Source organism: Felis catus, chromosome D3 (assembly GCF_018350175.1).
Source record: "Felis catus isolate Fca126 chromosome D3, F.catus_Fca126_mat1.0, whole genome shotgun sequence".
Classification (NCBI taxonomy): Eukaryota; Metazoa; Chordata; class Mammalia; order Carnivora; family Felidae; genus Felis; species Felis catus.
This window is the reverse complement of record NC_058379.1, coordinates 17,680,680-17,706,136: the sequence shown is the minus strand read 5'-3', so window position 1 is coordinate 17,706,136 and position 25,457 is coordinate 17,680,680. Positions and strand designations below refer to the sequence as shown.

Below are 25,457 nucleotides of genomic sequence, written 5' to 3'. Positions count from 1 at the left end.
TCAGCTTCATTTACCATGTCTCAGACTTACACTCTTGTTTTCTTGTATTTCTTGTCTTTTTGTTTAACCTGAGAGGTATCCTTGTTAATCTTGCATTATACAGCCCCACCCTGCCTGCATTCACTTATCTGCATTTCCCATTTTTCTTTGTTCTTTTTCCCGTCTTGCATCCTAGAGCTTTCATCTGGAATCTTTTTTTTTTTTTTTTTTTTTTTTTTTGCTTCAGATACACCCTTTGAGAGTCTCCTGCACTGGATATTTGCTGGTGACAGATGGTCTCAGTTTTAATTTGAAAAGGTCTTTCACTTTGGTCTCCTTGAAAGTTCGTTTCTCAGGATGTAGAATTCTCGACTGACAGTTACGTCTCCTGTCTTGCTTCTGTCGTTAGCTGTTAAGAAGTCGGCTTCTTTGATGCCAATCCTTGTTTTTTCTCCGGCCCATTTTAAGATCTCTTTGGTTTTGTTTGATGTCCTGTAATTTCATTACAGGAGGTCCAGGGGTGGATATCTTTGTATTTATCCTTTTGGGGGTTAGTTGGGCTTCTTGGCTCTGTTTTTGGTATCTTGTGGCATAGTAAGGACAGAGACTTTGAGAGCCAGGCTACCTCGAGTTTGAATGTTAGCTCTGCCAGTTACTAGCTCTCAGACTTCGTTCTTAGCCGCCTTGTGTATCGGTCGCCTCGAATGTAAGAGGGGGTAATAATGACACCTCATTGTGAAGATCTCATCCTTTATAGATCTTACACCAGCAAAGGCTTAACCTTCACTTAGATTTCGTTCTTAGTATTTCTTGTTTCTTTGCCAGTTTGCTGATGTTTTTCAAGATGTTTTTCATATTTAATTCAGCAATTTTAAGTTGTTTTCAGTGGCAGTCTGCCTGGGCAACTAGTTTGTCATTACAGCTAGAAACCGAGGCTCTCTAGAACATCATCTTTCTATGTTCAGAGCGTGCGTGCTCTCCTGCTGGCCCGCGTGTGCTCTGTCTCCCTTTTTCACGTGTAAATGATTGGAGGTGGTTGTATTTCTCAAAGCGTCATTAGTGAAATCCTCATCCAGTTTGATGTTAGGATCTTCAGCAGAGGGTGGCTGAAAAGCAAAGTTGAATAAGGTTTTTGTCTGAAAAGAATTTGGACTGTTGGTCTTTGGAGCAGTCAGCATTCGGCCTCGTGTCTTCCCTTTTCTGCCTGTGCCTGCGTCCCGGCGGGAGCTGATATGTGGGATGAGAAACCTGAAGTACCACACGGCACCGAAGTGCTCCAGTGTGGTTGCCCTCACTCGCTCAGTAGGCCAAGGAAGAGACTTCCGTTTTGGAGCGATGGCTAGCCGTGGTCATTGGCAAAGGTGTTTCTCCTTCATTTGGTTTCTGGTGGATGCTCTCATCCGAAATCTGTGGCCTAGGGATGGGTCCGGGAAAGGGTTGATGGAGTCTTTGTAACCGTTGCCGTGGAGAGGCACCCCGGACCCTCACTCTGCCGGTCAGATTGCGGAGGTACCCGGGGTGGGGATTGGTGATTCTGATTGACGTAGCCAGTCTTGCCAGGATTTAATATGAAGGTGTGTTGTGCTTCCTCCCGGTGTCGAGTAGCTCATTTCGACCTCATTGTGCTTCCCCCGCCTTCCCTAGTTGCAAGCAGAGGCACCCAGACTGGCTGAATATCAGGCGTACATCGATTTTGAGATGAAAATCGGCGACCCTGCTCGCGTCCAGTTGATCTTCGAGCGCGCCCTGGTCGAGAACTGCCTCGTCCCAGATTTGTGGATCCGCTACAGTCAGTACCTAGTAAGACGACCTGATTTGTTCTAATAACTTCGTTTCCTTTTTACCGATCGAGAGTCTATGCGAAGGAACTCCCCCAGGGCGCTGGGAGTCAGCCGTGTGCTGCTCCTCTCTGCGCTCCCCCCTTTCCCTCCTCTTCCTTTCGCCCTGTTGGCCAACCCGTGAGGTTCTGCTGTTTCAAGTCCTATCAGACTGATCACGCTAACTGTGGGAAAAATGGGCACGGTTTTCCTGTCGAGGGCTTTGCGACACCAATGTTTTTCTTTTCACTTTGCATTCTGGAGAAAATGTACACCTGGCACATAGATGAGGAAAGGCGGAACCTGGCGTGCCGTCACCCAGCTTCAACGGTTAACTCACGGCACTAGTCTAGTTCCATCTGTGTGCTTACCTTCTTCCCCCTTCCATGTGAAGCAGATCCAGAAGTCACATTTCACTGGCGAGTACGTCAGTATGTGCGTATAAAAGATTTGAGTCAGGTTGCAAACTGGGTCCATCCACGCGGCTAGGCTGATATCCCTTAAAGCTGTTTTCATCTCTGGTCTCCCCTCTCCTCAGTTCCCCTTTGCGATTTTTTTGTCGAAGAGACCAGTCACGAGAATTTCTAAGGAAATTTCTTTTGTCAGCTGGTCGTGCTGGAAAGGTCTCGTGGATGGTGAAGCCTGTAACAGTAGCATTTTATCTCCTCACCGTGAACTTCTTCATCGTAGGATCGGCAGCTGAAAGTAAAGGATTTGGTTTTATCTGTACATAATCGTGCCGTTAGAAACTGCCCCTGGACAGTTGCCCTGTGGAGCCGTTACCTCTTGGCCATGGAAAGACACGGAGTTGACCATCAAGTGATTTCCGGTGCGAATGTTTTTGTGGGAAGACTCTTAAACTTTCTGTTCCAAGCCAGAAAGATAGCTGTCACAGAGTCATTAGGTCAGCCTTTCTCTGGGTGTTGAGTTTGGGATATTGGGTATTAGTGACAAAAAAGGCCCTAAGTGGGAGATAACTTGGTTGTGTTTTCGTCTTCTCAGAGCCAAAGAATGCTGACATTCTTGGTGATTTTCCAAGAAGTTGGGTCTTCTCTCCAATCTGACTTGGCCTGGAATTCTCTTAGTGTGGGACATCGTGTGGCATCTACCCCTTTTAGAACACGGTCCAAATCCTGTAGTAGCTTTTCTTTTGAACATGTCTCTCTAGCTCACTTCACTTTGTTGTATCCTACCATTATTGTTTTAAGTCATACAGTATCTGATAGTCAGTAGAGGTTTTTGTAACAATCTTGAGAACTTATATTAGCTTCTTTTTGAATTGGTAACAAATCCTGGCTTTTTCTTCAATTCCAGCGACCTTCGAGAAAGCTTTGAGTGCCGGCTTCATTCAGGCCACTGATTATGTGGAAATTTGGCAGGCGTACCTTGATTACCTGAGGAGAAGGGTTGATTTCAAACAAGGTATTTAAATTCGTGTGTCAGATTCGGTTCTGACTTTTTTCTCAACATACCTTCTGCTGAGATGTCCCAGGTTGCCCAGATACATCATGATTAGGCAGATGATGTAGACCAGCCACTGGTAACTGTTTGCCCCCAGAAATTTTGGCTATTTAAATCTTCTAACAAGTCCTGCTGTGAATTGTAAAGGAAGAGAGTTAAGGTCCTTCTCTTTTATTCTGGCTCCTGCCAGCCTCTTTCGTCTCATGTCTCTCCTCTCTCCCTTCTATAGATCCTAAATAGTTCTTTAGGTAGGACTCCTGTATGTCTTTTAAATCTTTGAATCTCTGTAGGATCCCCTGCCTTCTTCCCTTTTCTCCTCAAAAAAAAAAAAAAAAAAAAAGCATCAGAAACCCCTGACTTGCCCTCGTGCAGGTGGCCTTCAGCCATTCTCCCAGCTGGGCAAGACCCCCTCTGCTGTGGGCCCACACACGGCACCCTGTGCTCACCTTTGTGGTGCTGTCCGTGATGGGTGCTGTTGTAGCCTTTCTCCCCGGCTATGTGATGAGGGCAGGAGCCGGTGCCAGATGCACAACAGGCTCCCAGGAGTTGCACTGTGGGATTTAAAAAATAAAAAAGACGTGGTACGTGGCTTCACGAAGCCAAACCTCTTTTGCAATTTCTGACAGACTCCAGTAAAGAGCTGGAAGAGCTGAGGTCTGCGTTCACTCGCGCCTTGGAGTATCTGAAGCAGGAGGTGGAGGAGCGTAAGTGTGGCTTCGACCCGTTCCCTTTTCCGCTCATCTCCTCTTCTTGGTGGATGCGCCTTCTCAGTCAGAGGCTCTGGGTCTCTAAATCGATTTCTGATTTTGACTAACTCTGTTCTTACAGGTTTCAATGAGAGCGGAGATCCAAGCTGCATGATCATGCAGAACTGGGCTAGGATTGAGGTAAATGTTCCCGACACGCCTTTCGGTCCCAGCCCGCTCTGAAGGACGCGTGTGTCGTTAATGTGGCCCAAGTTGAGTCCGAATCTTAGGTGACGGTCCAGGGTCTGTAAGGATCTCTGTTACATATGTAGCTCGGTGCACATTCACTCATACCTCAGAGAAAACACTGGCACGCGGTTAAGAAGCTATGCGGCGGACATCGGAACGCCCATCACGCTGCACCTCTTGCCTCCGTCCCTCAGTGCCTTGTTCGTCAGGCTGTACCGGGTGTGGACTGTTCGCCAGGTGTTTCACTGTGTGCTGGGGAGATGGACCTGCCTCGTGCTCCTAAGGCTTTCATCTCGCGTAGGAGACAGGAGTTTGACGGATAATTAGGGGACACAGTGAATTGAGTGTTATTGTTGGGCCAAGGACCCCGAATGAAGAAGATACGGAACCCGCCCTTGATCAGCTCACAGAACTGTGAAATTTTTTTTTTAATATATATTTATTATGTTTATTTTTGAGAGAGAGAGAGAAAGAGAGGGAGAGAGCGGGGGAGGGGCAGAGAGAGAGAGGGAGACACAGAGTCTGAAGCGGGCTCCAGGCTCCGAGCTGTCAGCACAGAGCCCGATGCGGGGGCCCGAACCCACGAACCGCGAGATCATCACCTGAGCCGCAGTCGGACACTTAACCGACTGAGCCCCCCAGGCACTTCCAGAATTGTGAACTTCGAAGCACATTTTATTTTCTGAGAGGGGTCAGGTCAAAGAAACGGATGTCTGTCAGGTTCACAGAGAGGTTCACTTGCCCAAGTGGCACAGCAGGGGGCCTCCTCCTAGAGCAGTCTTTCTTTCTCCGCATTGCCTCAGATTAAACACTCGTAGTTCAGCTTGATAAAAATAAAACACAATTGTCCAGCTAGTTCTGTCGTAAGTACCTGTGGGCTCCTGCTCTTTGCTCTCAAATGGGTTAGGCAGGCAGCTAGAGGCTTGTCCCCTCGGAGAGGCTGGAGTGGTTGAGCCGAGCCCGTCGCCGTGGAAGGTGGCTGGGAATGTCCAGGGAGTTACGTCACATGCACAGTTAGTGGGGGGGTTTTAAAGCCTGTCTGTCTGAGGTGTGTTTTGTTATGGGTGCCAACGTGGGTAAGGTTTGAATCTTTCCTAATGGAGCCCATTAATGCGTTTCAGGCTCGACTGTGCAATAACATGCAGAAAGCTCGGGAACTCTGGGACAGCATCATGACCAAAGGGAACGCCAAGTATGCCAACATGTGGCTTGAATATTACAACCTGGAAAGGTAACTGATCTGGGGGTGCTTTTGGTGGTGCTTGTCAGGGGTAACCCGTCTTCCCTCCCGGCTGACTCCTGCCAGCTCGGGCCTGCTCCTTACCTCAGGCTGGTCCCCCCCACCCCAATTAGCCTCTCTTTTGTTGGGGGCTGTGTGTATAATGGGCGAGGCTAGGGAACCGAACCTGCTGTTTTATGCTTGGGCTTGTCTTACAGCCGTGCGTTTCTTTCTGTTTGTTATTTTGGTTTGTTTTGATTTTTGGAGATGAATGTTTTATGTGACTTTTGGGGGAACTATTTTTTATATTTGCTTTGGATGTAAGAGTAGAAACTATTAAAAAACGAAGAGAAAAAAACCCCAAATTTTCTGTAGCGACAGACCCAGAGGACATAACCTCTGTTAGCTAATAGTTTGGGTATGTTCCTTGAGATTTTTTTAGATTTAAATTTTTTAAAAATTATTTTTATTTTAGGGGCACCTGGGTGGCTCAGTCGGTTAAGCGCCGGACTTTGGCTTAGGTCGTGATTTCACGGTTTGTGGGTTTGAGCTCCGTGTGCTGACGGCTCAGAGCCTGGCGCCTGCTTCTGTGTTTCCCTCTCTCTCGGCCCCTCCCCTGCTCACATTCTGTCTCTTTCTCTCTCTCTCTCTCTCTCTCTCTCAAAAATAAATAAACATTAAAAAAATTATTTTTATTTTATTTTTTTGAGGAAGCACATGCACGAGTTAGGGAGGGGCACAGGGAGAGGGAGAATCTTAAGCAGGTTCCACGCCCAGTGCAGAGCCCCATGTGGGGCTCGATCCCATGACTGTGAGATCATGGCCTGAGCCTAAATCAAGAGTTGAATGCTTAAGTGACTGAGCCACCCAGGTGCTCTGTAATTTTTTTGTTGTTTTAAAGAAAATGGAATGATAGCGTACATTATAAATCTCTGAAGCTATTTTAAATAAATAAGATGTGACCAGTGATATTTATCACGGGGGGAAGATGTAAAAAAAATGACCAGCTTTTCTATTTCATTGTGTCTTGAACATTGTGTGTCAATAAATATATTTGTCTATATATTTTTTTTGAGTATTTTGGATTTTACCCCAATTTAAAAAACAACATGTACTCAAATTAAAATAGACACTTACAAAACTGTGTGGTAGAAAGTGAAAGTTTCTTCCCATCTCATCCCCAGAGATATGACTACTGTTAAAGCTTATGAGCAGCGCCTGGGTGGCTCAGTGGGTTAAGCATCTGACTCTTGATTTTAGTTCAAGTCCTCACGGTTCGTGGGATTGGGCCCCGTATCAGGCTCTGCACTGACCGCATGGAGCCTGCTTGGGATATTCTCTGTCTCTCTCTCCCTCTCTCCCTCTCTCCCTCTCTCCCTCTCTCCCTCTCTCCCTCTCCCCCCCCTCCCTCCCTCCCTCCCTCTCTCTCTGGCTCTCCCCTATGCACACATGTGCTATCTAAAAATAACTAACCATTTAAAAAAAAAAAAAGCTTGTTGAATATTCCTCTAGACCAGCAGTTCTCAGATTTTTTGGTCAGGATCCCTTACACTCTTAAAGTTTGAGAACCCTGAACAGCTTTTGTTTATGTGAGTTCTGTGTATTTAATGGACCACATTAGAAACATTGATACATCTTCCTAAGTATCAGTATCACTGTATTAGAAAGTGAAAGATTGAAACATAATTTTATTGTCACAATAATAAATTCATTATGTTTAACATAAAGGATATATTATTTATGAAAAATGATTATTTTCCAAACCCCGAAATAACTTAGAAAAGTGGCATGGTTTTGTATTTTTGCGAGTATCATTGGTTTGGGTTAGAAGATTGCTGGATTTGCGTTTGCTGTATTGTGAATTTGCATTGAAGAATATGAAGAAAATTTGGCTTCACGCAGATAGGAGGCTAGAAGAGAGAAGGGGTATTTTAATAAGCTTTTCAGATAAGTATGGATATTCTTTCGTACTAGAGCAAGATTCGGCAAGTAGTATTTTCTTTAAAAAGTTTATTTAGATGTTTTTATTTATTTTTGAGACAGAGAAAAAGCACGAGCTGGGGAAGGGCCAGAGAGAGAGGGAGACAGGAACGGAAGCGGGCTCCACACTAACAGCAGAGAGCCTGATGCGGGGCTCAAACTCATGAGTTTTGAGATCATGACCTGAGCCGAAGTCAGATGCTTAGCCGACCGAGCCACCCAGGCGCCCCAGCAAGTAGTTTCTTAATAGTTGTGATGTGGCACCTGAAACCGTATCATTGAATTTCTGAGACTCTTACGCTAATATCCATTGGTCTGTTTTGTACTTTGAATGGACTTTTTACCAAATATGCATGGTTCTGTGACCTGCATTGTTCATGTGGAAAATACTCAATCACTGAGTCATGCAGCTCTACACGGTGTCGACACATTTCATAATACGGTATTTTATTTTATTTTATTTTATTTTATTTTATTTTATTTTATTTTATTTTATTTTATTTTATTATTTTTAAAATTTTTTTAACGTTTATTTACTTTGAGACAGAGAGAGACAGAGCATGAACGGGGGAGGGTCAGAGAGAGAGAGGGAGACACAGAATCCGAAACAGGCTCCAGGCTCTGAGCTGTCAGCACAGAGCCTGGCGCGGGGCTTGAACTCACGAGCCGTGAGGTCATGACCTGAGCCGAAGTCGGACGCTTAACTGACTGAGCCACCCAGGCGCCCCTTTAATACGGTATTTTAAAAGGTATCATTTTGTTCATGTCCTCGGTGATCTTAGAAAAGTCTGTTAAGGTGGAACCTGTCAGCCTCAAAGTGGCAGATACAGATTTTCCTAAATCGGGATTTTCACTCAAAAGTTGCGCTGTTAACATGGCAACAGATACAGTTCGTGGTTTTCCTTGAAGTGACGAACCCACTTCATTAATTTTCAGAAATGTCTGCCGGATTCTCAGGTCTCCATAACCATAGGTTTTGTCGCTCAGCTCTTTTCTCAAGTAAAAATGTTGTTTCATGAGAAAACTAGTTCAGCTTGCCCCCTAAACAAAAGGATCTCTTCTTTGGGACAACCGTCGTACTTGAGTGTGCAGAAAAGGCACTTTATGTGTGCACATCTCCTTTTGTCCCACAGGATGTGAAAACTGTGCTGCCTTGATTTGTGCTAAGGGCCACCGTAGCTTTTGCACCATCAGTGCAAATGTCAGCACGGTGAAAAAGTCAACTCGTGTTCAGTAACAACAAAAGTAGTTTTGACTTTGCAGATCCCCTCCCTGAAAGGGTCTCGGAGACCCTCTGGGGTGACGTGGATCATACTCGGAGAACCGCCACTCTAATTTTTTATTTTTTAGTGTCCTAATATGTATTTATAATATTTACATATGTTTGTAGGTTTTTAAAAAATAGAAATGGGAACGTAGTGTTTCAGAGCTGCTGTTACTAAGAGAATATTGTTTATTGTGATGAGCAGTGTATCTTTCCACTGCTCATCACAATAAACAATATTCTCTTAGTAACAGCAGTTACCAAAAGATGGGACTCTGGGCATGAAATCCGGCAGTCTGCTGGATTAGTGATTCTTCCCTTGGGTAGGACAGCATTCTAGAGTTTCTGTAAGGACTTGATCAAGTTATATGGCATTCTTAGATCTCCCACCTGTGTTGCATATGCCAGTGCTGTAAAGGCAGGTCCCCTGGTCGCAGACTACTGCCCCAGGTGCATTTTCCAGTAGCATCTGCTTGCTAAAGGCAAGAGTGGCTTAGAAGAAAGCCTTAGCTTTTGACTGGAGGAGAAAGGAGAAAGTATTACAAGTAGCAGTGGTGCAAAGAGCTGTGGGCAGTTCTGGAAGCTAGAGCCTCCTCAGAAGCTGGAGTTGTCGGCAGAGCTTCTGATCTTGTGACGCTGCCTGTGAGAACACGGCCTCTCCTTCTCTGTGCCTGCTGCTTTGTGTCCTGGTGGCAGCCATGGTTTGTTTTCTGTCCTAGGGCACACGGTGACACCCAGCACTGTAGGAAGGCTCTGCACCGGGCCGTCCAGTGCACCAGTGACTACCCCGAGCACGTCTGTGAAGTGTTGCTCACCATGGAGAGGACAGAAGGTGGGGACCCTCCGCTCTCGGCTTCTGGCTTGGAGTCTGTCCCGTTTGCCGGTTGGTCTCAAGACTATAGTCTAAGGACAGACTGTGTACGGGTACAGCCGCTCAGATGGCACTCAGTGATTAGAGCGTTGATGGCACTCGCCAGTGAGTCCACATCCTCTCGCCCCTCTTCTGAGAGTCTCTGGGTACAAGGAGGGCTCTCTGTGATGCGCCCTGGCACAGGGTTCTCTTCATTCTTTGCGGTGGGCAAAGCAGCCCTGTCTGCTCACTAGGGACCGGCAGCACTCCTCCCTCACTCCCGGTCATGACAGAGACATCTCCAGTCTTGTTCCCTGGGGAGCCAGCTCGCAGTTCAGAGTCCCTGCTCTAGCACAATGTCACGCACACGAAAGGCCTGTTGAGGGGCAAAGGGCTGAACATGGCCCTCGGTGGGGTGTGCGTCCCTTGTCCTAGCCGAGAGCCTCGGTATTAAGTTCTCAGTAGGAAATTGCATTTACCTATGGGTGTTGATCTAGATTTGGGGTACGATCCCCTCGGAACTGGAAACAAAACGCGGAAGCAACAAAAGCAAATAAAAAACACCCTAACATTTATCATTTGAGCAGCTCTTAAAATCCTTCATCTTCGTGTAAATGCCTTGTACCCGTTACATTAGAATGTCTTCTTAATCTTAGCCGTGGAAAGCCCAGAATAGATCGTATTGTGGTTTTCAAGCCTCTTCTAAAAGAAAAGGGATGTTTTAGACATATCTGGGAGGACTATTCACATTCTGAAAAGCTCAAGCCTGCCATAAGGAAGTCCTAAAATGGGGAGCCGACCCTCCGGTTTTTATTGTCTGATGGGAGAGACCTCCGGTAGAGGTGTGGGGAAATTAAGAAAATTTTATACTGTTGCATCCTTGCAAATGCAAAAAAGTTAAAGTTTGCTTCTCTTTCTGTCAAGGTACTCTAGAAGATTGGGATATAGCTGTTCAGAAAACCGAAACTCGATTAGCTCGTGTTAATGAGCAGAGAATTAAGGTGATGATGCTTATTTAAAGTCTTCAGAACCTCTGCTAGCTGTTTTGACTGTGTTTCGTATGAATATTTCTTGTCAAAACCTTTGAGGTCTTAAGTATCGTTTGCTCAGAGAATACTAGTGAAACACTTGAATCCACATTGAAGCCTATTTTGTATCATTTTCTTGGATTGACTCAAAATTTGAGCCCCAGCAATAAGTATGTAGTGGGGGGGATTTGGGACCTAAAAGTTATTGGGCGATAGTTGAAAGAGATAGAATGGAGCCCCACGTAGCCCGGTGATTGGAACTTGAACCCGTCCCAGTTAATGAGAGCCCCGGTTTTACGATGTGTTTCTTTCTTTTGGTGAGTAATTCCTGGGGACACTGCAGAGCATCCTGTAGACTTGAGACACAGAACCCTAAGAATCCTGGATAAGCCCTGGCCGGGAAAGTTGTGAGGACACCCTCCTCCTCCTCCTGGCGACCTCTCCTCCCCCTGGGGTAGTGAATTTCCACTCCCATGTCCCCTTCCCTCGCCACTCCCCACGGGTCCGTAGAGTTCCCGCAGTCGCTGCATTTTAGTGATGCGTCCGTGTTCCCAACTTCCCAGGTTGCGGAGAAGGAAGCGGCTCTCGCCCAGCAAGAAGAAGAAAAGGCAGAACAGCGGAAGAGGGCCCGGGCTGAGAAGAAAGCGTTAAAAAAGAAGAAAAAGACCAGAGGCGCAGACAAGCGCAAAGCAGAAGAGGATGATGAGAAAGAGTGGGGTGATGATGAAGAAGGTAAAGCTTTCTGGAAATGCTACTTGGGAGCATCTCCAAGTTCCAGTGAAGTTATGAAAAACATCCAGAGAACTTTAGTCTTAAGCCATGTGAGAATAAGCTGCTCGCATGGTGCCCCATCACCCTTCCTGTCCCTCTCCACCGGCCACGTGCGTGACCTCCCCCTGCTCGGGCTCCACGCCGTGTGCCATTCCCTGCCCTGCAGCCACCTCGGCCTGTCTTCCCAGCCTCCACTCCCTCCACTGTGCCATCGCCCCCCCTCCACCTGCCTGCTGTGTGGAACCCCCCTCACCCACTCGGGCTCCCACACCCCAGCTGCCCCTGCCGCCCCTGCCCCTCATCCTCTCAGGCTCCAGCATCCTGCACTGCAGCCCCAGCCTGCGCAGGCACCTGCCTTGTTCGGCTTGCCAAATGGTTCTGACTTGGTAGAGTCTTCAGCCAGTGTTTCTCTTGCCTCTGCCATTCCAGGGCTGGGCAGGTGTGGGTCAGGTCTATTTCAGCAACGTCAGTCAAGGTAAAAGCATTGTCTCTAGACATTAAGGGACGCCATACGTTTTCCTAGTACAGTGGTGTCAACCAGAGGGAAATACTAATGGAGCCATCATCCAATTGAACGACCTTTTGCTTATGTACCTTTTTGGGGCCTTCAGAATGACCATGTACGGGTAGCTCACAGTCCTAGGGCTCCAGGTTTAGCAGGAAAGGCAGATGTGACGTGACTGCAGTGGTGGGTAGTCAGGATCGTGGGAGAGCACGGTGTGGATTAATGGCGGAGGCCAAAGGGCCACTGGCGGGTCAGCTGTCTGCAGGAAAGACTTCACGCATCTCGACATCTGGAGGTGGGAGGGATCGCTGTCAAGTGCAAAGGAAGGGAAAGGTAAACCAAACAGAGTGCCACTGACAGCGAGGCACGAGGCACAGAAGAGCCTGGCATTTTCTCTGATGGCAGGTAGCTGGGTTTGAGCCCCGATGTGTGCTGGGGGCAGTGTGCTGACGTAGGGGAGGCTGGGGGAGGCGAGGCCGGAGGAGCTGGCCGGCCTGCCCACTCGGGGCCGCTCTTGAATGCAGCGTGCAATGGTTAGACTTCATTAGGAAGGCAGTGGGGAGTTGATGGAAAGGTCTGGAAGTGGGGCCAGTGCCAATTGGCTTCCAGGACCGTTCCTCAGGAGGCACTGGGGCAGATGGGTGGGAGTGGAATGTTGTTAAACTCTGCTGAAGGACACGAGACAGCAGTGAACAGTTTAGGGACTGCAGTGCTATGTAGATGTGGAGCCCGTACTGCAGAGTCATCCAAGGGGCTTGTTTAAATTCAAGTCTCCCGGCCCCATCCCTCCGTTGCTGCCCCAGCAAAAGGGGTACTAGAGCATTTGCCACCTGAAGTTGGAGATCCCCTGCCCTTTGATGCAGGTGACTCTTGAACCTTGAGGGTTAGGGGTGCCGACCTCCCGCACGGTCAAAAATCCGCGTGTAACTTTTGATTCCCCCCAAACTTAACTACTGCTAGCCTACTGTTGACTGGGAGCCTTCCCGGGATGCTGTCAGCAGTTGACTAACACATATTTTGTGCGTCACGTACGTTTTATACTGTAGGCTTATAATGAGGCTAGGGAAAAAACGTAATTGCAAAAACCAGAAGAGAAAGTACATTTCCATGCTGAATGGTATTTATCAGAAAAGTCCACGTGCAAGTGCACCTGCGCAGTTCAAAACCGTGTTGTTCAAGGATCAACTGTATAATTAAGAGTGGACGATGGGGGACGCCTGGGTGGCTCAGTCAGTTAAGCATCGCCTTCAGCTCAGGTCATGATCTCGTGGTGTGCGAGTTCGAGCCCCATGTCGGGCTCTGTGCTGACAGCTCAGAGCCTGGAGCCTGCTTCGGCTTCTGTCTCCCTCTCTCTCTCTGCCCCTCCCCCGCTGACACACACACTCTCTCAAAAATAAAAAAAGTTAGGAAGAAAAAAGAGTGGGTGATGGGGACTTAAGTGATCACCTGATTTAGTCCACTTACTTGAATGTGACTGAGGCCCAGAAAGTGGGGGGACAAGTTGAATGGGTGAAGCAAGACTTGACAGAGGGCGTGGTAGGGCCCAGGTCCAGAGAGTGTGTCCTGGGCAGCTGCCACAGACCAGCCGTTTGTGGGGGGAGGAGAACTTTCCCGCAAGAGCACTTACGGGGAACAGCTCGCTGAAGAGAAGAAATCTTAATCGTTGCTACTTTGCTTCCTTCAACCTGTAGAGCAGCCTTCCAAACGCAGAAAGGTTGAGGACAGCACTCCCTCAGCTGGAGAAGCACAGGACCGGGAGCCGGAAGCGGGACTCTTGGGGAAAAGTGTGCCCGTGGACGTGGACCCCCCCTCCAAGCAGAAGGAGAGGGCGGCCGCCCTGAAGAGGGACGTGCCCAAGGTGCCCCACGACAGCAGCAAGGACAGCATCACCGTCTTCGTCAGCAACCTGCCCTACAGCATGAGTGAGCCGGACGTGCAGCTCCGGCCGCTCTTTGAGGCCTGTGGGGAGGTGGCGGAGATCCGGCCCATCTTCAGCAATCGGGGCGATTTCCGAGGCTATTGCTACGTGGAGTTTAAAGAGGAGAAGTCCGCCCTGCAGGCGCTGGAGTTAGACCGGAAGAACGTAGAAGGGAGGCCGATGTTTGTTTCCCCCTGTGTGGATAAGAGCAAAAATCCCGATTTCAAGGTGGGTCTGTGCAACACGACGCCTTTCGTGTTGGGTTGCTGCGGGCAGAGCGAACGCTTTTCTCCTGGAGCCGCTAACATTTAGCGTCCACGTGCGGTATCTGTAGTCTGGTAACTGCCGTGTTAACCGGGTCTGTTCTGAGCTGGGTAGCTGAGGCCTGACTCCTGGCTCGGTTTCTTCGAGCCCGCGCTGGTTGACACGTGATGAGAACATTAGGAACTGTAACAATGGCTGCTTGCCGCTGAATTTAGCAGTGGAGAGGGGCGAGGGGGCCGTGTGAGGTATTTAACATACTGCCTTGTCGGCTCCTTGCCCACACTAGGAGAACAGCGGCTTCCATTCTTGCCATGTTCTGGAGGAGGAAGTTAAAGTGACTTGCTTGGAGTGGTGCCATTAACAATTCACAGCACCCGGGGGCGCCTGGGGGGCTCAGTGGGTTAAGCGTCAGACTTTGTCTCAGGTCACGATGCGGCTGTTCGTGGGTTCGAGCCCCACATCAGTTTCTGTGCTGACAGCTCGGAGCCTGGAGCCTGCCTCAGATTCTGTGTCTCCCTCGCTCTCTGCCCCTCCTCTGCTCATGCTCTCTCACCCAAAAATAACAAACATTAAAAACAAACAAACAAACAAACAAAAAAACCAATCTGTGGCGCCCGGGGTTGGCTCCCGTCTCCGGGCTGAGTCCGGTATGCACTAGGGTATGGTGTGCTGGATGGAGCTGTGGGTGCTTGACTTCGTTTCCCTCCCTTCTTTCTGTAGGTGTTCAGGTACAGCACTGCCCTGGAGAAACACAAGCTGTTTGTCTCGGGCCTGCCTTTTTCCTGCACTAAAGAGGAACTGGAAGAGATCTGTAAGGCTCATGGCACCGTGAAGGACATCAGGCTGGTTACCAACCGGGCGGGCAAACCGAAGGTCAGTGTCTGCGCGCGATGCGTTAGCCTCCCCAGGCTCGGGCCAGCCTCGTTCTCCATCTGTTCAGGCTGTTAGGTTCTGAGTGGGTTTCTGGTTTGTCTGCTGAGAAACGACAGGTTGACAGAATGATAGGACACTTGGTTCTACTTGCATTTGGACTCGGATTGGCTCGTTTCCAGCTAATTATGCTAAAAAGAATAGGGCTTCGGCCGTGGCGGGGAACCTGCCCTGAATTAGCAGGGGCCTCAGCGCAGACCCCTGGCTGTGAGATGTGGGCGAGGTGCCCTCTTCCGGAGCGAGCGCCCTCTTGCCCAGGCTGGCCCCTTCACTAGGCCTCCAGCCACCACTTCCCGTCCCTCCCCGAGACCCCATCACGTCCTCCCCTTAGCCCCCCTGGGCACCTTGCAAGATCCTTTTTGTGCGACATTCTGAGTAGTTGTTCAGGCACGTGTTTGGATGACCTCTCGTTCCCCCGGCCGTCCAGGGTGATGGAGAGGTGAAGACTGTGAAGCAAGGAGGGGCCGAGGTGCAGACATGAGGGCTCATCCCGTGTCCAGCCGCCTCATCCATTTGTTTTTGCTGGATTTATACTGGTCCGTCGGTCCGTTTCTTTCTTCCCTTCGTTATTTTTATCTTTTTTTTCTTCCCCCCTTTTTTTTTTCTTTTTTTTTTTGCTGGAGCAAGCATGAGGTGTACCAACCTCACAAAGATGATCTGAAGTTACGGTCGGTGGCAGAAACAGAGAGGAAGAGCAGGGCCAGCGAATAAATCTGTAGACAAAGGACGGTGGCGGTGGGGGGAGGGAACTCGATGACGGGGTGTCTGCCCGGTACCGGCTTCCAGAACTGAGGGAGGAAGACGTGTCTGGCTGCGCAGCACCTGACCTGACGGCTCTGGCTCCGCCTCTTTCAGGGCCTGGCTTATGTGGAGTATGAAAGTGAATCTCAGGCGTCACAGGCCGTACTGAAGATGGATGGCATGACTGTCAAAGAGAATGTCATCAAAGTGGCCATCAGCAATCCCCCTCAGAGGAAGGTTCCAGAGAAGCCAGAAGCAAGGAGAGCGCCAGGTGGTGCCTTGGTGCCGCGGCAGATTTATGGAGCGTAAGTGCTTGCGTGCCACCCGGCGCAGACTCCGTCCTGGCTGGCGCCGCTAGCTGGTTTCCTGCTAGTCACGCGGGCTTGGGCAGAGAGCCAGGGCCTGCGTGCGGGGGACGCTCACCGTGGCTCACCAGAGCAGGGTGTCCGGGGCAGGTCCGCACGGCGCGTGAGCCGGGGAGCGGAGCCCTTCCTGGTGTTCACGGTTTATACACGTGACTTATTTGAGGGCGGTCGGTTTCTAGGCGGCGGTTATTTTAAAGCCTCCTTTGGCAGTAGGGTCCATACGTGTGGATTCAGAAGCTTGCCGGGGTGACCTGTAGCCCCAGCTGTAATCCTCTAAGAGCGAGGTTTTCAGCCGGTAGGAATGAGACGGCAAAATTGTGACGTTAGTTGGTGAGGTCCGAAGGATGACGGCGTTTTGATCCGCCCTGCTTGTGACTGTATCGCACAGGGTTGGTCTTTGCCAAAATTGTGGAAGGGGCAGTTTGTTAAACCGGTTTTTGCCAGTTCAAAGTCAGGGAGAACGGGGATCATCTTTACCTTTCTGGTATTTACTCTTCACCTCTTAACTTTGTGCTCTGTGCATTGAGAGAAACTTGTCTCGTAACAGACTACAGAAATGACCCTTGAAGGTACAGTCTTCACCTTTTAGCTTTGGGTGATTTAAGACCATCCTGGCTTCTTTTCCCAAATCGAGGAGGGGCCGTGAATTGTTGCTTGGAAAGGATACATTCGCTGTTTGCTCTTCCAGGCGGGGGAAGGGAAGAACCCAGCTCTCCCTGCTGCCTCGTGCCCTGCAGCGCCCGGGCGCCCCGGCCGCTCAGGCTGAGAACGGCCCCGCCCCGCGGCCAGCGGTCACCACCTCAGCGGCCACCGAGGCACCCAAGATGTCCAATGCCGATTTTGCCAAGTTGCTTCTGAGAAAGTGAATGGGACTGTGGAGAAGGGAAATGCCTTACTTCATGCTGGCCAGGAAGACCACCCGGCACCCAGCGGTACTCTGGGTATGGAGGGGCCCGGGGCAGCACCCCTCTTGCACATTTTCCTCTGGGTTAGACAGAAAGGGATGAGGGTGTCCAAGGGAAGAGGCTTGAAGCGCTCCCTCATATTGAGGGCAATAGGAGGAAAATGATCACTCCGTGGTTGGGCCCAGGGTGTAGTTTCCTAAAATATTTTTGTGTCTTATGGAGTGAGAAACAGAAGTGAAACTCAAACACCGTTTTGAGACCCACCTGTCCAAATGTTTTCGGCCAGCTCTGGCCCCCTTTTATAAGACACTTCTCTTACACCTTGCACAGCACACGTGCCCGTCACTCTTTTAATTTTAAAAGACAAAATGGCAGATGCTAGTAATTCACCAGAATGGCCTATTTTAGTAAAGGGGTGGTGGGGATAGGGGAAGTCACCTAAAAAAAAAAATTGATGGATTTTTGTTCAAGGGGGCTGTGCGCGTTTTTATATTATGTATTTGTAAATGACACATCAACCCATTGTTTTATGTTTCTTAAAATCCGAGTCTTTGTGACATTTGTTTTGTCTGGGAGTTCTGTGCGCCACCTGCCGTGGACCATTTTCTTTGCCTAGTGTTGAGTGAACTGTATTCTTTGTCTAAACATCGCGTTTCAGCCCTTTGGTTTTGTTTAAATGCCATGTCAAGTGCAAACTTAAATTCTTCCCACTTAGCTTTGTTTATTAAACTGAAGTTCTCTTAAAAACTTCTTGCCGAATGGTACTCAGATGTTTCATTCAAACCCGGACGTGTTTTGAGATGGGTGCACTTGGTGTTACCTAACACATGTGTGAATAGAACTTTTGTAAGTCCAATCCTGTTGTCCCTTTGATTTAAATCTTTTCCGATGTGATGGGTCTTCAGTTTTAAACTTTACTTTGCAGCATGTTGGCACTGCAGCTTTTAAGTTTTTTTTTTTTTTTTTTTTTACCTCTCCACTTCTATCAAATACTTACTGCTTTAAAAGCAGCATTGCCAGTCCAATAGGGAAATAGACTTTGTAAAGACACTTTGGGGGAAGAAATCAGGAAATGCTTCATGTGTGATGGAAATCAACCCACTTCTCTGGTTTTTTAAGTTTCTGTGCATCAGGCTTTACTACATTTTTCACAGAAAACTGTAAGCATTATACAAAAGCACAGACAGAAGAGCAAAAGGAAGTCCTTATGCGCCTGCCACTGAGCCTCAGCATTTCCCATCTAGCGCATCGGCCTTCATTTCTGCCCCCACCCCCTCCTGCCTGTTACGGACATCACAGGACTCCCCCAGTAACGGCGTAGCACCTGCCTCAAAGAGATAAAGACCTAAAGGTCACAGTATTGTCATCATCCCTAGAAACATGAGCAGTCATGCCTTCGTGTCCTCAGCTATCCATATGGCCAGTTTCCTGTTGTTCTGTAAATGTATCCCCCGCCCCCCACCCCGGTAAGTTAGGATCGGTTGATAAACCTCCCAAGGCTTTTAATCTGAAGGTTCCCCTCTACCTTGTCTTTCTCTTTGGCACAAGACATTTTTTGTCAGGTGTTACTTCTGAATTAAATTCAAGTAGTGGCTGCTGGAAGCAGCCAGAAGAACGTGTGCTGTGACCCTGGTTCCTCCTGTGCTCTTTGGAATATGGCCACTCACCCTCCTGCAGAAGCCTGCTCGCTGGGTGAGGGGACTGGGGATGCTCAGGGACGGCTGCCGAGGAGCCACGAATATTCCCTTCCTGATCCAGGTTAATGTGGCTTTACTCTTGCGGCTTCCCGTCTTACTGTTCTGTTTTCTTGATGGGGGCAGCCTTCGGCCCTCACTTTGTGCTCTCGCCTGTCAACACAGGCCCATCACAGAGTTGAACCTCTTCAGGCTGGAGCTCAGGGTGTTGACGGCTCTAGAAACAGACTTGTCGGGAACATGTGAGTGGGTCTATGTGTTTTCCCCAGGAAACGAAGAACTGTTGGCAAACAGGAGCACGAAATGGCACGCAGTTGGGAGTGTCAGTGACAGGTCGGTGACTTCTCCCTGCCGGCACAGGTAGGTGGCTAACCTAATGGGTTCTGTCCCATTTTCCTGTTGAAATTACCGTCTGGGATCTGTTTTCTGCCACAATAATCTAAATAGGACTTCACGTTCTGCAAGAATTCCTCCTTCATCCTCGTAACAAACGGGAACAGCTCTTGGATAAGACAGCCGAGTCTCGGGCCTTTCTGTCGTAAAATACTTTACTAGAGTCAGTCATCTGTTAAAATAACATCCTTCGCAACAGAACTAAAGCGCACGCTTCTCTATAGTGCAGAGCGCTGCCGTCAGGCTTCCTTGGTGTGCCTATAACATCAAGAAGAGTTAGGTTGAAGAGCTACCTTACGGCAACGTGCAAATACGAAAAGATTTTTTTATAGAGGTTTGAATATCACTCGGGGCCACTTCAGACATTTTTCTTAATCCTTCAGAGAGCTACTCTGCTAATTACACAGTTAAAGAGGTATACAGTCACCTGCTACTTCAGAATAGTGACCTCCTTACCGTCAGAGTGTGACTTCTCAAGCCAGAGACCACACTTCGTATGTATTCACCATCATTTGGACCCTGACACAGTGCACTACGGTGTGAGATGTCCCGTGCTCCGTCACTGGGAGGGGGACCCGTGGCCCTTTTGACTCTGAGGAGCACAGCAGCGGTCACATTGTCGCCTCTGCCGTTTACTATCGATAGAGAACCTTCTTCCATAGAATGACGACGCAGAAACTTGGCCGTGTGGTACATTTTATCGTTTTACAAGTTCCTAGAAAAATAAGGCCACTGGAAGGCAATCTCTTTTGCTTCCCCGAGGGAATGCTGGACACCGTGCTGTACCCTGGCTGCGGGAGGTGGGGGTCAGGTGAGTACGTGGATCAAACTGCACGACAAGAGAGACACATCGGACTATGGCTAAGGGTTTTCCCTTGGTTTGGGAGACACTCCAGTTCGTTACCAAAAATGCATATTTGGCGTTCATAGGTGGCATCTGTTTTCTCAGATGTATTCTTGAATGTCTACCTACACAAGATGTTACAGAGTCAGACTTGGCCACGTGCACAATACCTGACTTGTGGTATGACCCAGTCGAGTGACGAACTCAGAACCTTGAGACTAAAACATCTGGTCTGAGTTGTTGCAAATGAAGTGTGAGAAACATTCAGACACAGAGAAAACCAAGCTGGCCGCTCGGCTATTCTTAATTAGAAAAAGAGTCTTGACAGGGGAAAAAAACCAGCCTCTGCGACTCGCGTTCGCAAGCCACCTAGGACTCAAAGACTTCCTTGAAATAAGCAAGGTATCTCACAGAGACGTTGTCAACATTTTTTATTTTGTATCTCAAAAGTCTGCCCTACTAGTGAGAATTAGTCACAACGCTCATCTCTTTGTAGGGGAGCAAAACTCTCTCAGAAAGAAAGCTTTCCATTATTTCTCAGAACCGGGACCGGGTTCGCACCAAGAGTGCTGACCTCCCAGGTGAAGTCCCAGCACCTCTCAGCCAGTTTCATAGAAACACTTGGAGGAGTTACTCCTGGGGCCCTAGATCTCATTCCACACTCCTGGCCTCTCCCGACCCGAGTGCAAATTCTGCTCCAGAACCCGTGTTCTGGTCACACAAAGCGCACCGGTGCGCCCCCAGCGCCTACTGGGGCCACCACCATGGACAGCAGACGCCACACAACATTTACTAGCTCAAAAGAAGAAATAAATAACTTGGGCTGAGTTATAAGTTACCTTAAAGACAGGGCTTAATAATTTAGTTTTGTTGCTTTTTTAACGAAAATGTTTGGAGGTAAAGAACGCTTAAGTTCCTAATCGGTCTCCTTTTGCTTCGGGAGACGGCTAGGTTTCTAGAAACGCTAAGTGTTGCTTCCCACTGGGTCATCCCTTGGCACCAAGGGAGGCTCTCCGGGGTTAGGGCCTCACGGGCAGAGTCTCCTTAAACCCGGAATGGTTGGGCATGGCCTCTGGCAGGGCTACCGGGTACTCGGTTGTGGCAAAGAGCAGGGTGTCCAGGGTGGTCTCCGTACACTTGGCGATGAAGCGGATGAACGGCCTCACGTCGCCTTCGTTGGCGACTTCCAGTACGTGGTAGTACTCGGACCTCTGCTCTTTGCGGATGGTGATGGGGGGGTAGCCCGCCTGCATCAGGATGAGGTTCATGAGCAGGCGCGAGGTCCTTCCATTGCCGTCGATGAAAGGGTGGATGTAAACCAGTTTATAATGGGCCAGGGCCGCAAACTCCACCGGGTGCAGGTTCATGGCGTCCTCGGAGTTGAGCCACTGGATGAACTCCTCCATCTGCTTTTCCACGTCTTGAGGATGGGGAGGGATGTGATGTCCCACCAGGACCTGTGTCGTCCGAAACCTGCCAGCTTCCACTGGATCCACGTAACCCAGCACCCGCCTATGGATCTCCAGCACGTCGCCGATGGCCACAGAGCCGATGCGGGAAACCAGCGTTGTGTTGATGTACGTCATTGCTGCGTGCATGCCGATGACCTCGTTCTGCTCCTCCAGGCTTTTCCCTGGCACGGCATAGCGGGTCTCGAGGATGTGCCTGATTTCCGAGAGGGTGAGGGTGTTGCCCTCGATCGCGACCGTGTGGTAGATGTGATGGTAGTAGGTTTCCTCCATGACCCTGCGCAGCGCGGAGTTGCCCTTGGGGATGGACATGACCTTCTTCACTTTGCTGTCGATGATGCTGAAATACCTCTGGTCGATCTCCTCCACCAGCGGCAGTGTCCGGTCCCGGTTGACCAGTGCTTTCTCGTGGTAGGGCGAGATGGTCAACGCTCTGGCGTACAAGTAATCGGCCTGGACGATGTCCTTGTCCTCTTCGGAAAAGATGCCGAACTCGTTGAGCGCGTCTGCGAAGTCTGGGTCCATTTGGAGGGCGTGCAAGAAGAGCTTGTGGGCTTTCTCTCGCTTGCCTTGGCGTTTCATTTCCAGGGCTTGGTTCAGAGCTGCTTTGGCTTCCAACTTCCCAGCTAGAAGAGAGCCAAAGAAGCATGGGTAGGGCGGGCACGGGATGTTCGGGGGCGCTGTCCCCTGTGTCGGTGCTTCAGGGGGCTCGTCCCAGCACTCTGTGTGTGTGGATGCGTTTGTGCCCCACACCTGGTGTGTGTGTGTCCCCAGAGCCACAGCCTCCACCCTGGGAGGTATCACCCGGACTCCCCAGCCCCCAGCTTTCTGAGGGCCGAAGTGAGTGGCTGTGGCCACAACTCCTGTCAGGTGGCCCTCCTGTATGATCTTCTCAGCTCCCTGCTGTCCTGGATCAGTCCTGGTGATGCTGATCCCTGCTCCTGTCCCTTCAGGCCTAGGCTGTGAACAGCGCCCCCCCCCCCCCCCCACGCCCCGGTGCCAGGCCCTGGGGGCTTCCCCACCCCTGATCTGTTCTCTATTTATTTATTTATTTTTTAATTTTTTTTTTAACGTCTATTTATTTTTGAGACAGAGAGACACAGAGCACGAATGGGGGAGGGGCAGAGAGAGAGGGAGACACAGAATCGGAAGCAGGCTCCAGGCTCTGAGCCATCAGCCCAGAGCCCGACGCGGGGCTCGAACTCACGAACCGCGAGATCGTGACCTAAGCTGAAGTCGGACACCCAACCGACTGAGCCACCCAGGCGCCCCTGATCTGTTCTTTAAATCTTTTAACCCAGTGATTCTCAAGCAGGGGTGATTTTGTCCTTTAGAGGACATCCAGCAGCGTCTGAGACATGGTGGGGTGTCACAGTTAAGGGCGTGAGGGTGCTACTAGCATCCAGCGGGTAGAGACCAGGGAAGCTCAGCCTCCTAACAGTGCACCACAGAGGACAGCGTGGGGCTAAAACTTCTCTGGCTCTAGCCCTCCCTCACCAGCCCTCCACCCACTGCTGAGGGTCATTAACACATACTTGGCTTCTTTTCCTTGGATGCCCAAGCCCTCTCACCCTCCGGGTCTCTGCCTGGTGCACTTTCCCCTCATGCCTTTTCCTTTCGGTCATTTTCCTATTTACACTGGGGTCTCAGCTTAGGCATCCCCTCCAGGGAGCCTTCCTGGTGTGCTCCTCTCCTTCCCCATCACCAGGCTGGTGATGCTGTGTGGCAGTCATTTGTCAGCTTGTCTGAGCCGGGAGCTCAGGGTAGACCTGTTCCCCATAGTGGCCCTGTGTCCTGCACACACGGCCCAGTATGCACTGTAACTATCTATGAAATTAACAAGTGTTGAGGAGAGCTGGCCAGTCTGTCTTACCTGGAGAGGCCTTGGTCCTGACCGCCAGCAGTGCCGCATCGCCGGAGGTGACACTGAGCTCTGTAGACGGGCTGGTACACTTGGTGACGGCATGCTGCACCCTGTCCAGCTTGCTCCTGAGCAGGTAGAAGCCTTTGAGCATGGTCAGACACTGCTCTTCGATGGGCCCCAGCGGCAGCAGCAGCGCCAGCAGGGACCCCAACACCATGCTCAGCAGCATCACCCACAGGAAGCGGCCCCAGACGGAGACCCACTTCGGTTCAGTCACTGCCATCACTGAAGCCATCGGCATGAGTGTCATCTGGACGGAGGGGCAGTCCCCCTGGACATACTCCGTTGCCTCAGAGCAGGATCTGCAGGGGACCAAGAGTTGTAGGAGATGAAGTGGGGGAAGGGGACACACGCAAGATATGTTGCTGACTTCAGCTGGGGCTTGGAGGCTCCCACACCTCTTACTTCACTATGACCAGGGGGATTGAGGCAAGGCAGGAAGTGCTTATAAACGGGGAGGGGCCAGCCCGAAAGACTGGTGCCACTTCCAGGCCGTTGGGACTCTGAGCAGTAATGCTACCGCACTCAACATTTATTGAGCGCTTCCTGTGTGCCAGGCCCCATGCTGAGTACCAAGGACCTCATGCATACTATATCTACCAGTCTCCAACAGGAGCAGATGCTATCTATCGTCCTCCCACTTCTCCAGATGAGGAAACAGGCTCAGAGACGAAGCCCCTTGCCCCAAGTCACCCAGTGAGTAAGTGACAGTCTTGGGACTTGATGTCAGGAACTCTCCCCCAACCTCCCTTGACCACAAATCTCTGTGGCCACACATCAAGATTGGCCAAGGCAGTTCTGGAGCCTAGTGTCTGACACACACAACTATTTTTGTGGCCTGATTTACTGCCTCTTCATGCCCTCACCCTGGTATTAGCCACAGTGCTGCTCTCCCCTCTCTGGCCTTCCTTTCCTGGCCTGCCCAGCAACGATCTCACCTAGAGCTTGGGCAGTCCAAGCATCTCAAAACCTCCAGCTGTGGGCCAGAGTGGGTGACCCACTCCTCACCCACCATCGGGACAGTGGGCATGTGCTTGGGGCTGGCAGTGGAGGTGGAGGGGTCAGGTATGCAAGCACCATTATGCTGACAATAAGCATTTATTGGGCAACTATGGTGTACTGAGCACTGGGCTGCGGGGTAGCCGTGCATTATCTCACTTACTCCTTAACACCTTATGAAGGAAAGCTACCCTTAGCTCCATTTTACAAAGGAAACTGAATCAGCAAGTCAGTTTCTAGAAGGCCATGGGAGTAAACAGAAGCATGAAGAATGAATCCTCAGTGCATCTAGGAAGAGTGCCCAGGTCTTAACCTCTACCTTATTCTCAACCAGGGCCCGTGTACCCCTATTCCGGCCTGCTTCTGGCGCTGGGCCTCCGAGACCCAGAAATGACTGATGAGGTTTGTGATCGCTCAGGGCTTAGAGTCTGATGGGGAAGCTGGCTCGTTGATAACATCTGAAATGGCTTGGTCTGCGCCCTAACGGGGGTACGCTTGGCGTGCTGTAGGGGTTTAGAGGAGGGTGTGAGTCACTGCTTCATGCAGGTGCTTTGTGCGGCTCCCGGAGGGACGGGATACACGGCAGGGCTGGAGTTCGCCAGGGACGCGGGTCTGCGCAGGGGAGGCAGGAGATGCGAATCTCACCCCTCACTACCCTAGGAAGGGGGAAACTGACGCCCAGAGGGGCTGGGCTACAGTCCCTCTGAACCCCGCCCAGGATTCACTCCCCCGCCGCCCCCTGCCCAGCTGGCTCTTTCCGAGCCCCTTGGGCTCTCCCCCTCCTACCGCGCGCGGCTTCCGACCCTGCAGCCGACTTCTAGGCGCTCGGAGGCCCCGCAGCCGCCGGCTCCCAGGCCCTGCTCCGCCGCCGGCCTTCTGGCCCCGCCCCCGGCGCCTCGCCTCGCCATTGGGTGGTTCCGCATCCTCGTCGTGGCGGATTGGCTTCCCCAACCTGTCCGCCCCTCGTACTTCCGGGTTTTCGCGTCAGCTCCTGCTTCCCCGGGAAAGATGCGCCGTGGGCCACTCCCATTGGCTGGCTCCTGTGTTGGTCTCGTGCCCGCAGCGGCCAATAAGCAACAGGCGGGGCGGTGCCCGGGCGAGAGGCGGGAGTAGCGTGCGGAAAACCCGCGCGGGCGCGGAGATCTGCGGGTATGATAGATGCCGCGGTCGGAAACTGGTAATTCCGGCAGCCCTGGAGTGCT

At 50.5% G+C, this 25,457-nt stretch overlaps 2 protein-coding genes and 1 long non-coding RNA gene across 5 annotated transcripts in view; 2 read left to right on the top strand and 1 right to left on the bottom strand.

Annotated features, from left to right (window-relative positions):
- Window positions 1-17,682, top strand: part of SART3 (spliceosome associated factor 3, U4/U6 recycling protein) — a 36,556-nt gene extending 18,874 nt beyond the window's left edge. For both annotated transcript variants that reach the window (XM_006938660.4, XM_003994865.5), the window contains exons 7-19: window positions 1,624-1,779; window positions 2,487-2,625; window positions 3,111-3,218; window positions 3,884-3,961; window positions 4,086-4,144; window positions 5,314-5,423; window positions 9,375-9,487; window positions 10,430-10,506; window positions 11,097-11,265; window positions 13,501-13,955; window positions 14,712-14,864; window positions 15,777-15,967; window positions 16,716-17,682. In XM_006938660.4, the coding sequence (XP_006938722.1) occupies window positions 1,624-1,779; window positions 2,487-2,625; window positions 3,111-3,218; window positions 3,884-3,961; window positions 4,086-4,144; window positions 5,314-5,423; window positions 9,375-9,487; window positions 10,430-10,506; window positions 11,097-11,265; window positions 13,501-13,955; window positions 14,712-14,864; window positions 15,777-15,967; window positions 16,716-16,893 (1,986 nt within the window). In that variant the 3' untranslated portion in view covers window positions 16,894-17,682. The remainder of the gene's footprint in view (window positions 1-1,623; window positions 1,780-2,486; window positions 2,626-3,110; window positions 3,219-3,883; window positions 3,962-4,085; window positions 4,145-5,313; window positions 5,424-9,374; window positions 9,488-10,429; window positions 10,507-11,096; window positions 11,266-13,500; window positions 13,956-14,711; window positions 14,865-15,776; window positions 15,968-16,715) is intronic.
- A 2,595-nt stretch (window positions 17,683-20,277) lies between these two features.
- On the bottom strand, window positions 20,278-25,195 carry FICD (FIC domain protein adenylyltransferase). The gene is made up of 3 exons (XM_003994867.6): window positions 25,042-25,195; window positions 23,206-23,558; window positions 20,278-21,958 (listed from the first exon to the last, which is right to left on the bottom strand). The coding sequence occupies exons 1-3, from the start codon at window positions 25,176-25,178 to the stop codon at window positions 20,883-20,885; spliced, it is 1,566 nt and encodes a 521-aa protein (XP_003994916.4). The 5' UTR covers window positions 25,179-25,195; the 3' UTR covers window positions 20,278-20,882.
- LOC109493250 overlaps window positions 24,519-25,457 on the top strand; it is a 54,021-nt gene continuing 53,082 nt past the window's right edge. For both annotated transcript variants that reach the window (XR_006588269.1, XR_002147370.3), the window contains exon 1: window positions 24,519-24,657. This is a non-coding gene — a long non-coding RNA (uncharacterized LOC109493250). The remainder of the gene's footprint in view (window positions 24,658-25,457) is intronic.